Source organism: Microplitis mediator, chromosome 7 (assembly GCF_029852145.1).
Source record: "Microplitis mediator isolate UGA2020A chromosome 7, iyMicMedi2.1, whole genome shotgun sequence".
NCBI classification, from domain to species: domain Eukaryota; kingdom Metazoa; phylum Arthropoda; class Insecta; order Hymenoptera; family Braconidae; genus Microplitis; species Microplitis mediator.
The window spans coordinates 5,310,069-5,331,271 of record NC_079975.1 but is presented as its reverse complement, the minus strand read 5'-3'; the positions used below and the strand labels follow the sequence as shown (position 1 = coordinate 5,331,271).

General features: G+C 27.6%; 4 protein-coding genes across 4 annotated transcripts; 3 read left to right on the top strand and 1 right to left on the bottom strand.

Moving 5' to 3' along the window:
- The first annotated feature begins 182 nt into the window (after positions 1–182).
- Positions 183–5,092, top strand: LOC130671650 (putative ankyrin repeat protein RF_0381). Its single transcript, XM_057475690.1, has 2 exons — positions 183–1,283; positions 2,695–5,092. The coding sequence occupies exon 2, from the start codon at positions 2,709–2,711 to the stop codon at positions 4,698–4,700; it is 1,992 nt and encodes a 663-aa protein (XP_057331673.1). The 5' UTR covers positions 183–1,283; positions 2,695–2,708; the 3' UTR covers positions 4,701–5,092.
- Positions 5,093–6,142: 1,050 nt separating this feature from the next.
- Positions 6,143–11,015, top strand: LOC130671857 (uncharacterized). The gene is made up of 10 exons (XM_057475958.1): positions 6,143–6,610; positions 6,694–6,923; positions 7,020–7,249; positions 7,317–7,560; positions 7,827–7,915; positions 7,986–8,089; positions 8,179–8,320; positions 8,380–8,774; positions 8,997–9,210; positions 9,290–11,015. Exons 1-10 carry the CDS (start codon positions 6,345–6,347, stop codon positions 9,404–9,406), a joined length of 2,031 nt encoding a protein of 676 aa, XP_057331941.1. The 5' UTR covers positions 6,143–6,344; the 3' UTR covers positions 9,407–11,015.
- On the top strand, positions 10,038–12,310 carry LOC130671858 (putative gustatory receptor 28b). The gene is made up of 4 exons (XM_057475959.1): positions 10,038–11,015; positions 11,095–11,166; positions 12,034–12,123; positions 12,204–12,310. The coding sequence occupies exons 1-4, from the start codon at positions 10,038–10,040 to the stop codon at positions 12,270–12,272; spliced, it is 1,209 nt and encodes a 402-aa protein (XP_057331942.1). The 3' UTR covers positions 12,273–12,310.
- Positions 12,311–14,814: 2,504 nt separating this feature from the next.
- Positions 14,815–18,746, bottom strand: LOC130671736 (ankyrin-3-like). The gene is made up of 2 exons (XM_057475797.1): positions 18,375–18,746; positions 14,815–18,285 (listed from the first exon to the last, which is right to left on the bottom strand). The coding sequence occupies exon 2, from the start codon at positions 18,274–18,276 to the stop codon at positions 15,724–15,726; it is 2,553 nt and encodes an 850-aa protein (XP_057331780.1). The 5' UTR covers positions 18,277–18,285; positions 18,375–18,746; the 3' UTR covers positions 14,815–15,723.
- Positions 18,747–21,203: the final 2,457 nt, after the last annotated feature.

Genomic DNA, 21,203 nt, shown 5'->3' with positions numbered 1-21,203 from the left:
TAATACGTTTTTTTGTAGTCTTCCTCTTTAGTGACCATTTTGAAAAAAATAAACAGATTTAATATGTATATGTGGATATATATTATTAAATACATTTGATGTGAACTAGAAGATAAAAAAAACTTTTTTTTTAACTTCCCGCTATGAAAATTTAAAATTTCAAAAAAAGGGAAGTTATTGGTTTGGGAGTGATTTTCGAAAATCGAGTCTTCATCAGATATCGACGTATTGAGCAACAAAATAAACGTTTTTTAACTTCGAGAGCTCAAAAACAGAAGGAAGTTTTGGGGTTGGCCCACGGGGTCAACCGTTTTTTAGATTTTTTTCATGAAAATACGATTTAGTTGTTACTTTATGAAAGTTAACTGTATATTTTATTTGAAAATATATACTAAATATTGTGATCCCTGGTGGAAATTTTTTGGACTTTTCTCTGAATAACTCTGAAAAAGTCTTTAGAACTTTAGAACTGAGTTTTTCAGAGAAAATTTCGAAAAATTTACAGCAGGGATAGTATTGGGTTGCCATCCGTCCAGGTTTTTTCGAACATGTCCTGGTTCTTAAGAGTGTACGGGTGAGCTTTTTTAACGTTGAGCTTATAGACAATAAAAATAATAATAAAGTATTTAAATTTAGCAGCTAAACTTTTTTATCTGTGGTCACAAGAAAGAAACAAATTGAAATTCAGTGCAATCGCTGCAATACTTTAAGCTAAATTATGTTTTAATCTCTATGATTATCCAAATTTTTATGATTATTTATGAAGCAGAGACGGTGATTTAATAAAAAATTGAGTATTTAAAAATATCTGCGAGATTGAGAATCTTAATCATACATTTAATAAGAAAATGTGTGTCAACAAAACAATAATTATTAGGAAGAGTTGCTCATAATTATTCAAAATTTAATTATTATTTTAATAAAAACCAAAATATGAAGTTCGCTTAGAAAAAGAAAATCTTGCAATTTTTTTTATTTTCTTAGGATAATTAAAATGACCGGGATTTTTTTTAAACATCCGGGTTTTAGATTTCTAATGTCTGGTTAAAAATAGTTAAGTTGGTAACTCTAGGTCTTTATGTAAAAAATTATTTCAAACCGAATGCGGCGAAGAAAAACAAAGACGCAAATGTGTAGTAAATAAATGTATTCACTTTTATCAGCTAGGAATTATAGATTCCGTAAATATTGAATAATTAGATTATTATTAAAGTAAAATAATTAGCACTCGATATTTTTATGCTCAATGATTACTTTTTTTTTAAATATAAAAAGTAAATAAGGTAAGCGACCTAATTTTGTAACTTAACCTGTCAACAAATCAATTATTTTTTATGAACTGTCATCACTATCAAAATTTTATTAATTAAAAAAAATCAAAGTATTAATTGAAAAAATGACAACGTAGTCGCAATTTTACTGAGATATAGATTTTAAAACAATTACAGTTTTTATCAATTGGAAGTTAAAACAAAATTTGTTAAAATTTCAGTATAATCTTCATGTGGATTTTGGTCATTATAATTTTCAAATTTCGTAGGCTAGAATTTATTCATCAAATTTTGTTTAACTTCTAATGGATAAGCTGTAAGTAATTTTTTTAAAATTCTATATCATGGCGGCATGGCAACTACGTTGTCCTTTTTTCAATTAATGCTTTAATTTTTATTTTTAATTGATAAAATTTTGATAGTTTTGACAGTTGAAAGTCATTGAATTTTTTAATAAAGCGGGGGGCACTTTCTGAGAATGTTCTTAAAGTAAGAATCTAGACCCAAGAACCCAAGTAGCGCATTTGACATCTATGAGATGGCCGTTTTGAGGCCGCTGTTTTTTGATCTGTAAATAAATCACCAAAATGTTGACAAAACAACTAGAAATTATTTTAAAAAGTATCTGCTTTAAACACTTGAAACAAACAGCGGCGAAAATTTAATTACAAATAATTGTCAAATAAGTCATCTAAATGACGTCAATTGAAATTATTTTTTTAAAACAGGAAAACAAAGACAAATTTTTTATGACTCCTAGAACTGACATGAAAAAATTGCCTTTGAGACAAAATAAAATTTGTCTTGTCTTTTTAAAAGACATCTCTATGACATTTTAAAGTTGTCTGCTTTGACACCTATACGATATCCAGTTTGAAGCTGTTTTTTGACCTATCGATAAGGCACTAAAATGGTGACAAAGCCATTAGAAAATTGTCACTGAAAAAATATTTGCTTAAAAGACTTGACACAAGTCAATTGAAATGACTTTTTTAAGATAGGAAAAAGAAGACAAGTTTACTATGACTCCTAGAACCAACATCTGTTTGTCTTATTCATATAAGAAAAAATTATCTCGTCCTTCGAAAAGACATTTTAGAGTTGTCTCTGTGCTACTTGGGAATGATAATAACAGTAAAACTTCCCTGATAGCCACCCTAATCGTACGTTAACTACATGCTACTGCCGTATTCTAAAGGTAACTTAAAGGAAAGTGTTGGAGAGCAAGCAGTTACCTTTAAGTTGACAGTAAATTGTCTGGTAACTTGAATCAAAGTCCATAAGTTAACTTGAGTCAAAATCTATAATTTATAATAAATTTGTGCATTTATTTAATTAATTAATTATAACTATTAATTTAATTACTATAATTAACCTGTAGATTGACATATTTTTTAATTAACATGCTTTTTTATTATTATAGATCGAATAGTAAAAATGGATGTTGATGACTATCCACCTTACAATACCATGATTGCTATCATTAAAGGAGACTCTGCAATCGTTAAGGAAAATATAAATTCCTTTGGATTATCATATGACCCCTTATGGCTAGATGGCTATGAACTTCTCCGCATTGCTATTGAAAATAAACAATTTGAAATAATGGAATTTCTTCTTGAAAAAAATGCCCCCGTAAACACCAGCAACAAAAACTACCACAATACTCCACTGCACTTGGCAGTGATGAATCAAGACGATAAAATTGTTGAAGCTCTCCTGGACAGAGGTGCTGATATCAATAAAGAAAATCTATTCCGCATTAATCCACTCGATCTACTAATGCAAGAAACCAACGAAAAGATACTTGACTTAATTGTTAACCATATATCTGACACCAACATCAAAGATTCCGTTTACATAAGACTACTAATCGATTTATTGGATAAAAATCGTACGGAACTCGTGGAAAAACTTTTGACTAAATGTCTTACAATTAACATCAACGAAGCAATGAATACAATTAATTTTTTATGCAAAGCCGCGCAAAAAGGGTATTATCGAATCGTAGAAAAATTATTGGAACGTGGAGTCGATGCTAATGTCGTTGACAATACGGGCTACAGATCAGACACTGCGCTGTACATCGCCTGTGAAAAAGGTTATCTAGGAATAGTAAAACTTTTACTGAACAATGGAGCTATCGATAGCTTAGACACGATATCTAATGAAAATAATCAATATCAAGCGTTATTTTATTGCCCTCTTCATATCGCCATTGCCAAAGAAAAGTACCAAGTCGTTAAATGTCTTCTTGAGTACGGAGATAAGCCCGACAGATTCTATTTGAAGGATAATGAAGAATGTTCAGCTTTACATTTAGCTTGTGAAAAAAATAATATTGAAATAGTTAAATTACTTATTGACAAAGGAGCTGATGTTAACATAAAAGATAGTAAAGGCATAATGCCAATATCTAAAGTTGATCGTTACAGCGGAAAAGATATTTTTGAATATCTTATAATTGATAAAAACTTGAAACTAGACTACGATAATTTCGCATTCGTTTTAAACGATTCAATGCCAGATCAAGAGGCTGGCAGAGTTAAACTGATTTTACAACATTTGGATGCTAATTTATATTTGAAACATAAAATAGACCTTAATACTGTGAGAAACTGTGAGGGCTTTTCGATTATTTATATTAACAGCGTTCTTAGTAATTATGAAAATGTTGAAATTACGAACCTTTTTGTTGAATACGGAGCGGATGTCAATGCAAAAAATAAATGGGGTAGAACTCTGCTTCATGTGGCATTTCGATACAGAAAAGTTTGGTCAATTGTCGCGCTTTTGAAAAATGGCGCGGATATTAACGCGACATGCAATAATGGATACACTTGTCTTGATTATGCTCTGGATAAAAAATTATTTAGAAATCGTTATTGTGACGATGATGCTGAGTGTGGTTTATGGGAGGTGGCTCCTGCTGAACGAAGAAAAATAGTTGATGAATTTATGGAGCATATTGTGAAAATGAAATTTTTAAATTTGTATGTAAGTGAAAAAAATAACAACGATTTTATGAATCGTTCGAAAGAGCCTTCCCGGCATTCGGAGGGATACAAAAAAGAAATAGAAAAAATGAAACGTGAAATAATAGCGGATAATATAAGTTACTACGATTTTGTAACTGCCGATTCTTATCGATTGATGATGTATTTAAATAAAGATAAAATTTTTGAAACACTGAGATCTGAAAGTTACGAATCTAAATTCCCGCTGTATGCAATTATTATCAGTGGCTGTTTCAAAAAAGGTCTTACGAAAAAAAAATTGTTTGATGAAGCTTTTGAATATCCCGTTTTTAACATTATTCGAAGTTTACCGTATCCTTGCATGAGATTAATTATGGACTATTTTAGTAACACTGACTTGAGGGAATTAATAACTAAATGTAAACATTGTCTTTATAATTTAAGTGATTAATGACTTATGAAGAAAAGTTTTTTATATTTTTTTATTACTATTTGACGTATAACTTTGAATTACTGTAACTATTCATTTTGTTTATAATCATTTTCAATTCATACTCAAGTATTTAAGTTGGTTTATTTCTTTTATTATCTCAAGTCAATATGAAACTAAGAAAAAAAAATATATTCTTTTCTAATGTAAGAATACAATCGACGTTCCCTTAATGTCTGCATGCGTTGATAAAATGAACGGATATTTTTTTGATACGAGTGATTAAACAAACGGATGCTACTTATTAAGGAAACGTCAATTGTATAAAAAAATAAAAATAAAGCAACATAAATTATTATTTTATATGGATATTGATATTTATAATGATCCAATAAAATTTATATTTATAAAAACTGCCTAAAATATCATAATAATTATTTTTAAGTGTAAAATTGATTTTTAAAATAAATTTATAATTGATAAACTATTAAAATTTTTTTACAATTATTTACGAATTTAAGAAAATCAAATACCGGGTATGAAATAATGGAAACTTTTTGCATCATTTACTTACAAATTTCATAAAGCAAATAGAGAAAGCTAGTATATATTTTTATAAAATACCGTGACTGTAGATGACCGTAAAATAGATGACTTATTTGACAAATTAATTGTCAAATAAGTCATGTAAAGATTTTTTTTAATGAAATAACTTTTTTAAGACGGGAAAAAAAGCAAATTTTCTATAGCTTCTAGGACCAACATCTGTCTGTCTTATTTATATAAAATAAAACTCGGCTTCAAGGCAAAATAAACTTGTCTTGTCCTTTTAAAAGACATTTTTATGACAGCTTAAAGTTGTCTCTATGCTAATTTGGTAATTAAATTAGTGGTCGAATAAAATTAAGAAAAAATTTTCATAAGTATTTATCTTTTAGACATAAAAATATTAATTACTATTATATATATATAGATCTAAATAATTAACACAGTTTAGGTCAGTAGATTTAAATTCCTTTTCCAGGAGTAAAAAATCTAACGAAAAATTGGTAATAATTCTTTTGTATAGAATTTTACAATTTTCTTGTATCAATAAATTTTTTGTTAATTTGTTTATTTACATTGTATACAATCTATAGATTCCCTGATAGCCATCCTCTAAATAGAATTGCTTAGCAAGTTCTGTAGTGAAGCATCTACGTCTAACTTTCTGGTAAGCCTCGGCTGGATAATACTTGCGTGCAAGTTGATGCAAATCTACGGCCGTCATCTGAATGTAATTTGACAGAAGAACTTGCCATTAATTTGAAGTAGGGAATTAGGGATGGGCGATATTGAAAAAAACACATCGATAGTTTTAGTTTTTTATTATCGAGTATCGATATATCGTCTCCAAAAAATATCGATAGAAAACATCGATACTTAAGAAAACAAACATCGATAGATATCGCCCATCCCTACAAGATAAATGCGTAGTAAATGCTCAGCAACAATCAGACTATAATTCAATCGAATTTTTTTTAAATACTCAATTTAATATCAAGTATTTACTTTTATTTACCGGTTTATTCATTGAGCGCAAACATATTCATAGAACTTTATTTCTAATCCATTAATTGGAATGTGATTATGAGTAATTGATATTGAACATAATAGAATCTGATTATGAATTCTCTAAACATCGGCACGAACTTCACTAGAGAAGAATTTTTGTATCATATTCTTCAATGGGATCCAAAGTTAGTTTTGGATGATGATAATAACGATAACAATATATTGTCCAATGATGACATACCATTTAAACTGATATCCCCATCGTCATCTTATGATACCTTTGACAATTATTACAAAGTTCAATTATCAGTTCTTTTGCACGAATTTTGGTATAAATTGAGAAGAATCAATGAAGACAATAAAAAATCCGAAAATAAGTAAGCAATACATCACTAAATATAAATAAAATATTTTTTATTTAACTGTAACGATTTATTTTTTATTTAAATTTAAATACTAGGGATTCTGTATTGAGATTGTTTGTATATGAACATTCTCTTAAATACAAACGAGTGAATTCCAAGGATGATCTGCTTCTTTGTTTAAAAGTACATACTTCATTGCCTGTTGATCCTGAAGTAGAAGTAAATCCTCCAAAATGTGAAAGTTTTGTAAGATTTACCAATAAATTGAACGATAATAATCAACAATTTGGATTTTTGTCGTCATATATTAAAAGAGAAAGAACTGGTTGAAAATTTTATTTTATTTAATATAAATAGTTGTAATAAATGTAAAATATACAATTTTTATATCATAAGTATTTAAATTACCTTTTTTTTGTAGATGAAATTGAGTTGACTTATCAATTAGTGACCAAATATTCAACATTTGATAAGATACCAGCGTCAATTAGTGTAGAAACAATTTGGGGGATATCACCATATTTAAAATTGATCGATTCATTGATAAATCTTCCTAATTCTCCACTATGTGATGCCATTTTAAAGCCTAGTATCAATGATTATGAATTTTCAATAATTAATAATGATGATAAATTTGAAATAGTTACAGCGGTAAATTTTTTAACAACAATTATTTATTAATACGATACCTATAATGATATTTTAATTATTCCAATAGGATAATTTGAATCAAAAACAATTAGAGATTGTAGGAAAAATTGTTAAAACAGTTGAGGACAAGAAAACTGGAATTTATATGGTATCAGGGCCTGCAGGAACTGGAAAAACAAAAGTTATTGTTAATAGTGTTCTAACTATGATACATAGAAAGAGTACTGAACAAATGCTAATTTGCGCTCATTCTAATTTAGCAATTGACTCAATTGTCCTGCAACTGCTAAAAGAACAATCGCGACTCAAAAGTTAGTGTCATCCCAAGGACTTTTTTTTTAATTATCAAAGTTACCTGAAACATTGAACTTGTAAATAATATATCGATCGTCATTGAGACAATCCAAAAGTTTATTAGAGTTATCTTCCTAAAGGTGTCCGATGACGATTTTAATTTTTTTTCACAACACCGGGCCCTGGGTCTAGATTTTCAAGGAGCTCGAAAAGAGCGGGAAGTTTTGAGGCTGGCCAACCCATGCCCATATTTTTTTTTATTAATATTTAATAATATTTTCAGACCAGGGAATCGAGTTCACTATAGTTCGCATTGGTATTACAGAAAGTATGAATGAATCGGTTCGACAAGTGTCAATTTCACGGTTTTCGGTATTAATTTTAATTTTTTTAAAACCATCGTTCCTAACAATTTTGTATTTAAAATTTGAATTAACTGTAGTCTAAAATGCGTCGAGATGAAAAAAGCAGTTTGTTAAAACAATACAATATAATCGCTGGGACTTTGTCATCTTATCAGAGTTATTTCATGCAATCCTACATCAAGTAAGATTTAGTTTACTTAAAATATTTAAAATTTTTTATTTTTCTATCAATCTATCGGTAAACAAAATTTTTCTACTTCTACTGAACAGATATATGAAAATACCAATTTGCATTATTGACGAGGCGCCTCAAGCTAGTGAATGTCATTCATTCCTACCTTTGATGCTCGGTGTAAAAACTTTAATTCTCGTTGGTGATTCCAAGCTACTTTGGCCAAAATTTTATTCTGAGGTAGTTAAATTTTTATAACATTTAAATAATAATATATTATATTTATAAAAAATTTTTAGGGAATAAAAAACAATGATTTAGATCAATCACTATTTGCTAGAGCTGAAAAAATATTTAAAGGTACAGAAAAAAATCCAATTCTTTCGTTAGACGTTCAATATCGTATGGATGAATCAATTGCACAGTGGCCGAATAAATTTTTTTACAAAGGAGCCTTAAAGAACAGTGTTCCTGTAGAAACAACTTGTTTCTATAAATACAGAGTTCTCAATCATTCATGTCTTGAAGTATCAGATGATTATTATTTAAACGTCGGAGAAGCTAAACTAGTCGTCAATGTGGCTTATACTTTAATGACACAAATAAATTTAGAGAAAGTAAATTCTACAATTACTATAGGTATTATTTCGCTTACGGTACAACAGGATTTAATAACTGAGTTACTCGAAAAAAGGTATTATTCTAAACTTGAATTTACTCTCCAATTTGTAATTAATAATCATTATGAAGATATTGATTGAACTAATATTTATTGTGTAAGATTTTAAAGAAGTAATCACGATTTTAGTTGATCAGTGTATGGATTCGATGCCGGCACTGAACGGTCAAAGCCAGTGATTTATTTCGTATAAAATTTAATTAAAAATCTCTAATTCAATATTAATTTTTTTTATAGAACTAAATATGTTTGCACAGAACGTAAAGAAAAAATAAATGTCTGTGAAGTAAAAATAGTGGATCATTTTCAAAGTATAGAGTGCGATATTATTATAATGTCCTGCGTTCGTAGTTACGACGTAAATTACATTGACGTTCCAAGCAGGCTTTGTGCTAGTTTGACGAGAGCCAAAAAAAGTATGATAATTTGCGGTAATTTTGAAAAATATGAGGTAAGTTTTTTTAGTGAAATAGCTGACACTTCTCTGTAATGTAAACAAATTTAAAAATTATTAACTTTTTCTATTGAAGGAGAATATCATGTGGAAGGATCTTTTGAATGATGCAAAAGAACGCAATGCTTTTATTAATCTTGACCATGATACGTATGATAAACCTAAAACCTTAAAGCCGTACTTAATTATTTAAGCACTCATTTGACTGTTCTAAGTACTTTACTAAATATCTAATAATTATTTCGGTATTTACATTTAATTAAGTAAAAGTCATATACATTTTTTATAGTAAAACCTATTTTTATTATATTTTACATGTGTCGAGAACCTTTTGCGTAAGCAAGTTTGTTATAGAATCTTTATAAATTATTGTTTATAACAGATGTGATAACTGAGTATTCAAATGATCATATAATGATATAAAAACTATAAAAGTAATTAAATGTTAAGTAAAATAGAACTTTTAGTGATAAAGATTCGGAAAGACAAAACCTGTTAAATAATATGAATATTTTTTAAATATAAAAAAGTATACATTCTTTTTATCAAAAAAAGTAATAAATATCGATTATGATTGCATATAATAATTCATAGCGCGATGAAAGATAAAAAATACCCGAAAAATAGATTATTTTTTTTACCCATTCGGTTTCTACGCCACTTTAATCAAACTATCAATGTAATGTGTGTTGATGGAAAAAAGACAACAATCACGAAAATCAGACATAAAATCTAACGACGTTTTCGTGCTACTTATTAGTATTTACCATGACACTGTAAAGTAAACCCATTGTTAAATTTATTTATAAAATCCAAATCGAGCAATGGAGCGAATAAATTTGAATAAATTAAAAAAAAATTCAAATTATAACAAAGTTGACTCAGTATATTACAAATATTTTACATTTATTCATCAAATATTTTTAAAAGCAATTGGACTCTCGCCCTGGACGATTGACACTTCCGGGATCTGTAAAAATCAACGACTCAAAAATCATAATTTCGAATGTTATTTTTCCCGCGCCGGATCTTGTTATAATGTTTTATTATTTATAACATATATTTGTTTTGGTATTTTTATTGTACTCAACATATCGTCAACTAAAATCGATTCCCGTCCAATATTAGATGCAGTTGCAGTTAAACTTTCATTCATCGCAACACTTTGTATAAGTTTGATACCGCTTATTTATATTTTCCAACAAAAATTGATAATAAGCGTAAACAGGCGATTTAAAAATGTCGACCAGAAATTAAACAAATGTGCAGATTACAAAATGGCAAATGATAATACAAATTATTTTATATTTACTATTAATTTAGCCATAACGTCATGCTTAATAATAATGAGGGAAATCTATTATATGTCAGTGGAAATTGTATTTGCCATAAGTATCCCATACTTTATCAGCAGTTGGGTGATAATACAGTACGCGATTCTCATAAATATGTTGAAAAAACGGTTCAAAAGTATTAACATGACAATTTCAAAACTGGGTACAATGGAAAGTAAAATACCGCTGTCACGTTACTCGGTTCTCAATGATATTTCGAGTATCAAATACGCGTATGTTGAATTGTGTGAAATGTGCGACGATGCAACAGATTTTTATGGGTTGCCGCTTTTGATTGTCATCATTATGTTTGCTATTAGAACTCTGTTGAATTTGTATTACATAATTATAGCTCTGATTGACAAACAAAAAATTGACACCGGTGAATATTTGTCGGGATTGTTCATATTAGGAAGTATATTTTTATTTATAACATTAACTACTGTTGTCACTCAATTAATAAAACAGGTAAGTGATGTAATAATAATTTGAGAAAGTTTAAAAATTTTTTAATTATGAATATTTATTTTGAATTTTGAATTTTTAGAATAGAAAAACTGCTAGAATGGTAAATTCACTTATGGATCGATACTCGATGGATGATAAAATAGTGAAAAAAGTAAATAAACTAAATATTTTGATGATAATTATTTAGGGTAAACTAAATAACTTTTTTGAAAGGGTATAAAAACGCATTGAAACTGAGTATTATTAATTTCAAATTTTGAGTAGGCCATGAAAATTTTTTTAATTTATTCATTGATTCTAGAATAATTGAACTTTATTATAATAATCAATACACTGTAAAAAAAATTAGAGTAAATTCGGAGTGATGACGGATTTTATTTCAATCCGAACTCACTTGAAGTTCCGGAGTTTAAAAAAAAATTACTCTGCATACGGAGTAAATAGGGAGTATGCTTTTTTAGCTGAGTGATTTCGGAGTGATCTAGATTTTATTTCAATCTGCATTCTCTCCGATTCGGAGTTTTAATATTAAAATGAACATCTTTTAGGAGTGAATTTCACTCCGAAGCGGATTTTAAATATTAAATTAAACTCCCCTTCGGAGTAATTTTCACTCCGAGGGGATTAAATAAATAAACAGTCATCCGCTCGGCATTCACTCCACTATTTTTTTAAAGTGAACTTCATTTCAATGATTAATAAGAAAATCTTGAAATAAATGCTTATAATTATTGATAAAATATATAAAATAATTAAAGTTGTTACGAAATTCCTGTGGTTTGATGGAAAAAAATTTTTTTTTTAAGTTCTAGACTCTTTTAAAATCAAAATTTTGAATATTAAATTACTATCTAGATCTACATAAATTTAAATTATTCCAAAAATTAGATCTGAACGGAATGCAGAGTTTGGATCTTCATCCATTTAAATTATTTTTCGGGAAAATAAACAAGAGGCTGATAATTGAGTATTTTTGCCAGCATTAAAACTTTTAATGATTAATTTTTTTCAATTATAGTTAAGTAAATTTTCAAACGATCTCTGGCATCTGACTGTCGAATTTACAGCCTGTGGTATCATACCACTAGATCGTACTCTTCTGGCAGTCGTAAGTTTTAATTACAAGATTTTGATTTCATAAATTACATTAAAAATATTTTTTATAACAAATGATTATTATTTTTTTAGATTACTGGTACAATTGCGACGTATTTAGTTATTGCTGTACAATTTCGTGTTAGCTCACCTTCTAACTAATTAAATAAAAATTCATTAATTCAAAATATATGCGTGTTTATTATTTTTAAACTTCCTCGATTTATTTGAAGTAAATTAAATAATTACCTCCAGATTTATGACCACGTATGCTCGGTATGATTGATTGCTGTTAGAATAGAAGCCAACAATTAAATATGCGGCGACTTATTGATGGGATTTAAAGTAAGAATCAAATTTTGCCTTTGATAATTTGAAAGGAATAATTTATTAAAAAATTACAAGTTGCGATTAAAAAATTTAATGATCTTTAATACATTCAGTATAAATTTTACTTGTATTAAAATTTATTTAATCGCTGTAAGATATTGAACGCGTTTATTTTTCGCAGTCTATTTCTTTCGAGTATGTAGAAGGATCTATATCTCCATCTCTGAATTCCTCAATGACCAAAACGAATTTTTTTGCACAAGTTGGAAACTTTATGGAAAATTCTGGTTTTTCGTCGATGCCGAAATGTTTATTGCACTCAGGTTTTGAAGTATCAGTATACATAGATACTTTAGTTTCTGGGTAATTTTTAAAACTTAATTTCACATCATTCTTTGAACATTTGTAAGTTAATTTACCCTTTGTCTGTAAAAAAAAAAAATTAGAAAATCCAAAAGCGCAAACCTCAAACGCTCATATTTTTTGATTAATTAATTTATTTTTATATTCGATATCAAAAATTCTTCTTTAGTCGATCGAAAAAATAAGTTTTAAATAATAAATGAAAAAAAATAAAAACCAACCCTACTAAAGTAGACAGATTTGTTTAAACTTAGAAGATGATAAAAGAAAACAAGTCTATTCAGTGAATGGTTCACGAGATATCGTATTTACGTGTACGTAAATCCCGATAGACATCCAAATTGACGTCCAACAAAGAATTATCAATCATTTTTTTAAATAATATACCCAACAAACAGGATTTAAATCATATTACAAGTGTTTAGTAGAATGTCGTCTTAACATAAGTGAATTTTTTTTGCTTATTTGAGTGATATACAAAATTAGTGGAGATGATTTGAGTTAACGACAATCCGGCTTTTAAGTTTGACGACAGTAGAGCTCTAGCTCTCCGCTTCGCGTTCGAGGGGTGCAATAGTATTTGATATGAATATATATTTTTATTCAATTTGATTATATAAATTTTACTTACAGCATCCCGTTTTGTCAGTGAAACAGCAATAAGTGATAAGAAAATTAATAGAGTTAACTTATTGGTCATCATTTTGACGGGTATTTTGTTTGAAATTCAATTGATATTTATTTATGAATTTTATAAAGTATGAGTTATATTACGACAGTTGACAACAATAGTACTGATTTATATATAAATTTTTCCGTCATTTATACAAAGGAATGTGGAAAAATAATAACTAATTACTTATGATAAAAAATACTATTATAATTATAAAACGCTTCTAACAAAGCTATTAAATTGTTTTTTTCTCAACTCAAGGACATTAAATTTTGTTTCTTTCATATAACATCGAGTAATTAAAAGCTGTTTTTTACTCAAAAATATAATTTATTATGGGAGTGGGGGCCGCTCTTTGTTATCTACTTGAAACCATATTTTAACGTCTCATTTTTACTTATCAATTATAACTAAACAATAAAAAATTAAACATTAAATCTAACAAAATCCTACATATGTTTTTATATTAGAAATATACAAATATTTTTTGTATTGAATACACAATAAATCAATTTTATTGAACAATCATTTTTTAGAGAATACTAAGATAAGGAAATTTATAATTTTTTATTTTCTATAAGATTTCGAAATCCGTTCGGTAATCGTCATTTTTTAATAAAAATGTCGACAAAAAATAATTGACTTTTGATGAAGCAAATTAATTACTAACAAAAAAAACACTATTATGACTTTTATTATAAAAAGATAAAACGCTTCTAACAAAGCTATTAAATTGTTTCTTTCTCAATTCAAGGACATTAATTTTTCTTTTTAAATGACACCGAGTAATTAAAAGTTGTTTTGTTTTTTTTTTACAAGAAACTATGATTATTATGGGAGAGGGAATCGCTCTGTCAGCTACTTGGAACCATATTTTAACTAATTCTTAAAAATTAATATGCACGGAGAAAAATGTTGGCTCAAAACCTACCAATTTTTATTCTGCTGTCGACCAAACTTGAAACAGAAAGTAAAGTATCCAAAAAATTACTATACTCTTATAAAAAATTATTATGCTGCATCAAAATTATTGTGATGTATGAAAGTAATTAGTATAAAAGCTTATCGATAAGTGTCTCGCGCGTAGTAAGTATTGTGATACAGCATAATAATTTATCGTATGAGCACAATAATTTTTTGGATGCTTCCCTTCCTGTTTCAAGTTTGGTCGACAGCATAATAAAAACTTGTAGGTTTCGAGCTCACAGTTTTCTCCGTGTGCGGTAAAAAGTAAAATATTAAAATTGAGTAAAAAATAAATCGAATTTATTGAAGAATTATTTTTCAACCAATAATTTGTCAAGAAAATTTTTTATTTTTTAAACTTTTACATCTTCGGTATAAAAATATTTTTTTAACATTAAACTAATAACATTTGAGACATAAATATTACATATATATTGTCCTTATTATAGACAGCAGATGAAAATAATATATCAGACATTTTTAAAAAAATAAGTGATATTTATGAACCTTCCAACCTCTTGATGAATGATCATATGAAATAATAATTTATGACTCAAAACTTATCTAATCATTTAAGTCATCATAAAAATTAATGGTTTTAGTGAAGTATTAAATATATATCCCATTTAATTATGGAATTTGTTTACATATTATTCTCTAATTTAAATAATTAGATGAAATAAAGTTAAGTAAATATAAAAATCAGGTTATTTTTACATCAAAGAAAAAAAAAGAACAAACTTATTAATACTATTCCGTAAGAAAATTATTGAAAACGCGGTAGCTATTCTAAACTTCAAAATTTGACACAACATCAAACTTTTTTCAAATTTTGAAAAACTGACAGTATTTCGCGCTGAAAAAATAATAAAATTCATCACTTTTAACGGAGAATCAAAAAAAGTTTACAAAAGAGTCTAAAAATTTTGATTTTTAGTAACAAGTCTTGTTTTCCTTTCTGTATTTTCAGAAGTTGAAAAATCGTTTAAGAAAAATCCGTTGTGTCACTTTTTGAAGTTTAGATTTTTTTTTATACGGATACAAACTTAAGATACTTGCATACTAAAAATTAATGTACGTTACAAGTATACTTGAGAAAATATTTGTAATTTTATACATTTTTTAGTTAAAAATAATTTTTTTTTATTTTAAAATAATAAATAGTATTTACTATTGATAAATGATATTAATTATTCATGTGAATAATTAACTAGTGTCATGGAATGTAAATATAGAAAATCACACATTTAAGTAGCGACCATTGATAAAAAAAATAAAAGATTAAACTTTTCTCATTCTCTTAACTCGAGGACCAGATTTACTTCTCGGCGGTTTAAACTCTCGTAACTTTACAGCAGTTTTACTCGCGGTGATAAAATTATTCAAACTTTTAGTGTCTAAATAATCAAAAATTTCTTCGCAACAATTTTGAGGCACGCCTCCAAAAAACGCATAAATACAAGACTCCTCATCTTTATCAATAATTTCTTTTCTGTGTAATGCCAATTTAATTCGTGCCTCCAGCATGTCATTGTAAACTGGAAACTTGTCCTTCATAACATCAGATTTGAAAACTTGTTCGATGCTCTCATTTTGCGCTAATCTCGCGATCTGATGATTTGATCTTTCAAACAAAGAGAAAAATTTAACACCACTAGTACCAATTCTTTCTCTTTTCATCTTATTCAGTTCTTCTTTACACGAAACTAGGAAGTTTTTAGGAATGATTTTAACGTCATTACAAAATTCAGTGTTCAATTTGTCTTCAGTTTCTTTTGCTTTGTCCCACATCGATTCTTTTGCTTTAACAAAATAGTCAAGTACATAAAGTCTAGCTATGTGCGCTGCGTGACATCTAATAATACTTTTACACTGCTGTAATTTTTCAATAATTTCAGCTTGTGATAACCGTCGGTTATTTCGTTGATGATTATTATTATAATTTCGGTAATACCGATGAACGTTTACAAAGTACGAAGAAGGGCTTCGATTTTTGACCCATTCTTTATCGGCATCAGCATTATAACTCAATAACTTTCTGAATCCAACCTCATTAACGCGCTTAGAAAAATAATGTAGAGCCGTCTTACCGCTTTGAGAAACAGATTTAACATCAGCTTGATATTTTAAAAGAATATCGATATATTCCGGGCGATTAGTCTTACCGGCCATAACTAAAGGCGTCAATTCATCTTCGTCCAAACAGTCAACATCGGCATTATTTTTAAGAAGTGTTTCAACTACATCTAAATCAGCTTTTTCTAGTATACAATAATGTAACGGAGTTCTACCCTTCCAGTCTTTAGCATTAACGTTAGCATTTACTTTAATCAAAATTTCACAGACTTTATTTGAGGATACAGCAAAATGAAGGGGCGTTTTAAGAGTTACTTTTGTCGGATGATTAACCTTTGCTTTGCACTTGAGAATAGCTCTCACACATTGAGCTTTTCCAAGTGAGGATGCGTAATGCAGCAGTGGCATATCATTAACACAAGGATTGTCAACGTGTTCCATGTTGTCAATGAATACTTTTAAAATGTGACTTCTTTCATTTTTGACAGCACAAACAACTGGTGTTTCACCATCTTGATTTTTTAAATTTAAATTCGCGCCTCTAGCTAAAAGTAACTTGGCTATTTCGACGCCTTCTTTGGTTTTATTCCATTCAGTGATATATGTAACGCGGTGTAGTGCTGACATACCATAGGAATTTATACCGTGTATATTAGCGCCGCGGTCAAGTAGAATTCTTACGATTTCTGTGGATCCTCTTAACACCGCGTTGTGCAAAAGACCTTGGTCACCAATAGTTGCGTTATTATCTAAGAGTAATTTAGTTATTTCGAAGTATGAATTTCTGACGGCCTCATATAAAGCAGTCATATTATATTGGCCTTTAAAATTTACATCAGCTCCATACTTGAGTAACAATTTAACAAAATCTTCAGAATTTTTTTCACAAGCTATTCTCAAAGGTGTACTTTTGTGGAAATCGCTTACAACGTTAACTGCAGCGCCTAATTTTAAAAGATCTTCAGTTATTTTATAATATTTATTGTAAACAGCAGCAGCAACTAATTTATTGTTATTTATGTAATCAGGATCAACTACAAAACCGTGATCGGTAAGAAGATTTACAATTTCCTTGTATTCATCTCCGCAGCCAATTATTGCAGACGCGAGTAAATTTTTATTTCCAATGTCTTCATGAAGATTTGAATGTTCATTTAAAATATTTTTTACTGTACTCAAGTACCCGCGTTCGACAGCAATTTGGAAAATGGTTTCACCAGGACTGTAACTTGTGTTGGCAGTCGCACCCTGACGGACAAGTGAATCAAATATCTTTTGGTTTCCGACTTTAGCAGCGGCTTCAAGAGGCACATATATATTTTTAGAATTAACGACAACATTTTTCTGAGCTAATAATAAATTAACCAACTCTTGGTTGTTTTTTTCAACGGCCCCAAAAATAGCCAATTTACCGGAAGAATTTTTGTAATTAACATCCGCTCCTTTTGCGATTATCATCTCAACTATTTCAATGTCTTCGTTTAAAATTGCCCAGAATAGAGGCGAGTTGTGAGTTTGTCTGCAATTTATTTTATTAACTTCGACGCCGTGTTTTAAAAGCAATATTCCTATTTCCCGCCATTTTTCTTTCAATGACACCCGTAAAAAATCATAACCTTCATCCCACTTTAATATTGCTGACAATATTTTATCTTGTTCTTGAAAGCCGCTTAAAAATTTACGTACCTCATCTTCATCACCTTTTGTAATTGCGGCTCTCAGTTTTTGAATTTCATCCTCACTTGCATAACCTGACATTTTTATGAACTAAAAAAACAAGAAAAAAATTCATTATTAATTAAATGCGACTCCATAATTATAATTAAAAATAAATGTCAATTTAAATTCATATTTACTTCTTTTCTTCTGTCATCAATGACCCGATAGATTTAAGTAAATTTACTTATATATTCTTTTGTTTCTGATTGTTTCAGAACTTACTTTCTAATAATGACTTTTTATATATTTTTTTATTTCATTACAATGATAAAATTATTTTTCATATTTGTTATATAAAATTTTTATTAATAACCAAAATATAAAGTATAAGTTTATACTTTTATGAGTGTGAATGTAGCAGACATCAGACAATCGAAAAGTTCAACAATCGATATTTCTGCGAAAAAACGATTTAAAAAATTTTAAGACTCGGGAATGTATTCGTTTTCAAATTATCTTTACACGGATTTTATTCTTTTTTTCTTACTTTCTTTTTTGGAGCTATAATTTTTAAAATAAAACTTTAATGAACATTTTCAGAAATATATATCAATAAAAAAATATCAAATTAACCCATTTACATTCTTTTTAAACGAACTACAGATGACTTTTTTTTTTTTTTCAATAAAATTTATAGAATTTATATTAAGCTGTATCTATTTAAATAATGACTAAAATGAAAAAAAAAAAAAATTCATCTCTTCATTTCATCAAAATCTACAGATGAATTTTTTTAAATTATTTTTAAAATTTTTATTTCATAAGTTATTAATTTTTTTCTCATCCGACAAATTTTTATAATGACATATAGCTACGAAAAATGTGGTTTTATCGATAAAAAATAAAGGAAACATGTTTAATTTTAAAAAAACTACAAATGAATTTTCATATTTTTTTTAAATATAGATATATATATTTATATAAATTAAAAAAACTATATTTTTTATATATTAAATTCTTTAAAAGCCATTTAACCATCACAAATAACAAGTTAAATTATTTATAATCTTATTTTAAGCTAAAGACCATTTTTTGGACCCTTTTAGAACATTTTTTTAAAAAATATTATACAATATTCTGATTCAATTAAGAAATTAATAATTATATACATATATACATTAGGGTGAGCCAAAAAAACCAACCTATCGAATTTATGTCTTAAAAAGGAACTATATATCGAGAAAAAATTCTCCCATTGGGCAAAATTTTTAGCTCAATTTTAAAAGGTGTCGGTAGCTATTTGAAATTTCCCATTTAAAAACATGCAAAAAAAATTTTTTTGATTAAAAATATTATAACTTTTGAACCGTGTGAGATAAAAATTCGGCTCTAGAATATTCTTGTATGGCATTAAATTTCTTTAAAAAAAAGTCTTAGAAGTCGAATTTGTAAACTTGATATTTCGTATACTAACAGGCCATCAACGTCTAGAGTAAACAGAATCATACAAATTTAAGGTATTTGGATTTTCCAAATACTTTTCTTTTATTGTGATCGATAACAAAATATTATTTGTTACAACGTGGATATTGTTGGTGATTTCATTGCACTACATGTTGAACAAATTTTCTCGTAGTATTGATATTTTTAATAATAAAGCCTTAAATTTGTATGATTCTGTTTACTCTAGACTTTGATAGCCTGTTAGTATACGAAATATCAAGTTTACAAATTCGACTTCTAAGACTTTTTTTTAAAGAAATTTAATGCCATACAAGAATATTCTAGAGCCGAATTTTTATCTCACACGGTTCAAAAGTTATAATATTTTTAATCAAAAAAATTTTTTTTGCATGTTTTTAAATGGGAAATTTCAAATAGCTACCGACACCTTTTAAAATTGAGCTAAAAATTTTGCCCAATGGGAGAATTTTTTCTCGATATATAGTTCCTTTTTAAGACATAAATTCGATAGGTTGGTTTTTTTGGCTCACCCTAATGTATATATGTATATAATTATTAATTTCTTAATTGAATCAGAATATTGTATAATATTTTTTAAAAAAATGTTCTAAAAGGGTCCAAAAAATGGTCTTTAGCTTAAAATAAGATTATAAATAATTTAACTTGTTATTTGTGATGGTTAAATGGCTTTTAAAGAATTTAATATATAAAAAATATAGTTTTTTTAATTTATATAAATATATATATCTATATTTAAAAAAAATATGAAAATTCATTTGTAGTTTTTTTAAAATTAAACATGTTTCCTTTATTTTTTATCGATAAAACCACATTTTTCGTAGCTATATGTCATTATAAAAATTTGTCGGATGAGAAAAAAATTAATAACTTATGAAATAAAAATTTTAAAAATAATTTAAAAAAATTCATCTGTAGATTTTGATGAAATGAAGAGATGAATTTTTTTTTTTTTTCATTTTAGTCATTATTTAAATAGATACAGCTTAATATAAATTCTATAAATTTTATTGAAAAAAAAAAAAAAGTCATCTGTAGTTCGTTTAAAAAGAATGTAAATGGGTTAATTTGATATTTTTTTATTGATATATATTTCTGAAAATGTTCATTAAAGTTTTATTTTAAAAATTATAGCTCCAAAAAAGAAAGTAAGAAAAAAAGAATAAAATCCGTGTAAAGATAATTTGAAAACGAATACATTTCCGAGTCTTAAAATTTTTTAAATCGTTTTTTCGCAGAAATATCGATTGTTGAACTTTTCGATTGTCTGATGTCTGCTACATTCACACTCATTATACTTTTATATATATGATCGCAATGAAAATAACGAACACTAACAGAAACAGAAACTTTTATTTTTACGGGTTATGATCATCAGTAATCTGATGATTTTCCCGCAGAAGGTAACGAGAAAGTGCAGACTGATAAAAAAGGAATTTATGTAAAATTCAAATTTCCACATTATCGTCTGTAGGCATTCAAGGGCATTGCGATCTATATAGTATATATATGTAAAAAAATGTATATGTGTATTGAATTATATG

Excerpts from the sequence above, each read along its gene's own strand:
- LOC130671857 (XM_057475958.1), top strand. The coding sequence starts at position 6,345 with ATGAATTCTCTAAACATCGGCACGAACTTCACTAGAGAAGAATTTTTG. Across the intron at positions 8,321-8,379 it reads GGCCAAAATTTTATTCTGAG|GGAATAAAAAACAATGATTT; the intron begins GTAGTTAAATTT and ends AAAAATTTTTAG. Across the intron at positions 9,211-9,289 it reads GTAATTTTGAAAAATATGAG|GAGAATATCATGTGGAAGGA; the intron begins GTAAGTTTTTTT and ends TTTCTATTGAAG.
- LOC130671736 (XM_057475797.1), bottom strand. The coding sequence starts at position 18,276 with ATGTCAGGTTATGCAAGTGAGGATGAAATTCAAAAACTGAGAGCCGCA.
- LOC130671650 (XM_057475690.1), top strand. The coding sequence starts at position 2,709 with ATGGATGTTGATGACTATCCACCTTACAATACCATGATTGCTATCATT.
- LOC130671858 (XM_057475959.1), top strand. The coding sequence starts at position 10,038 with ATGGAGCGAATAAATTTGAATAAATTAAAAAAAAATTCAAATTATAAC. Across the intron at positions 11,016-11,094 it reads TCACTCAATTAATAAAACAG|AATAGAAAAACTGCTAGAAT; the intron begins GTAAGTGATGTA and ends TTGAATTTTTAG. Across the intron at positions 12,124-12,203 it reads ATCGTACTCTTCTGGCAGTC|ATTACTGGTACAATTGCGAC; the intron begins GTAAGTTTTAAT and ends TTATTTTTTTAG.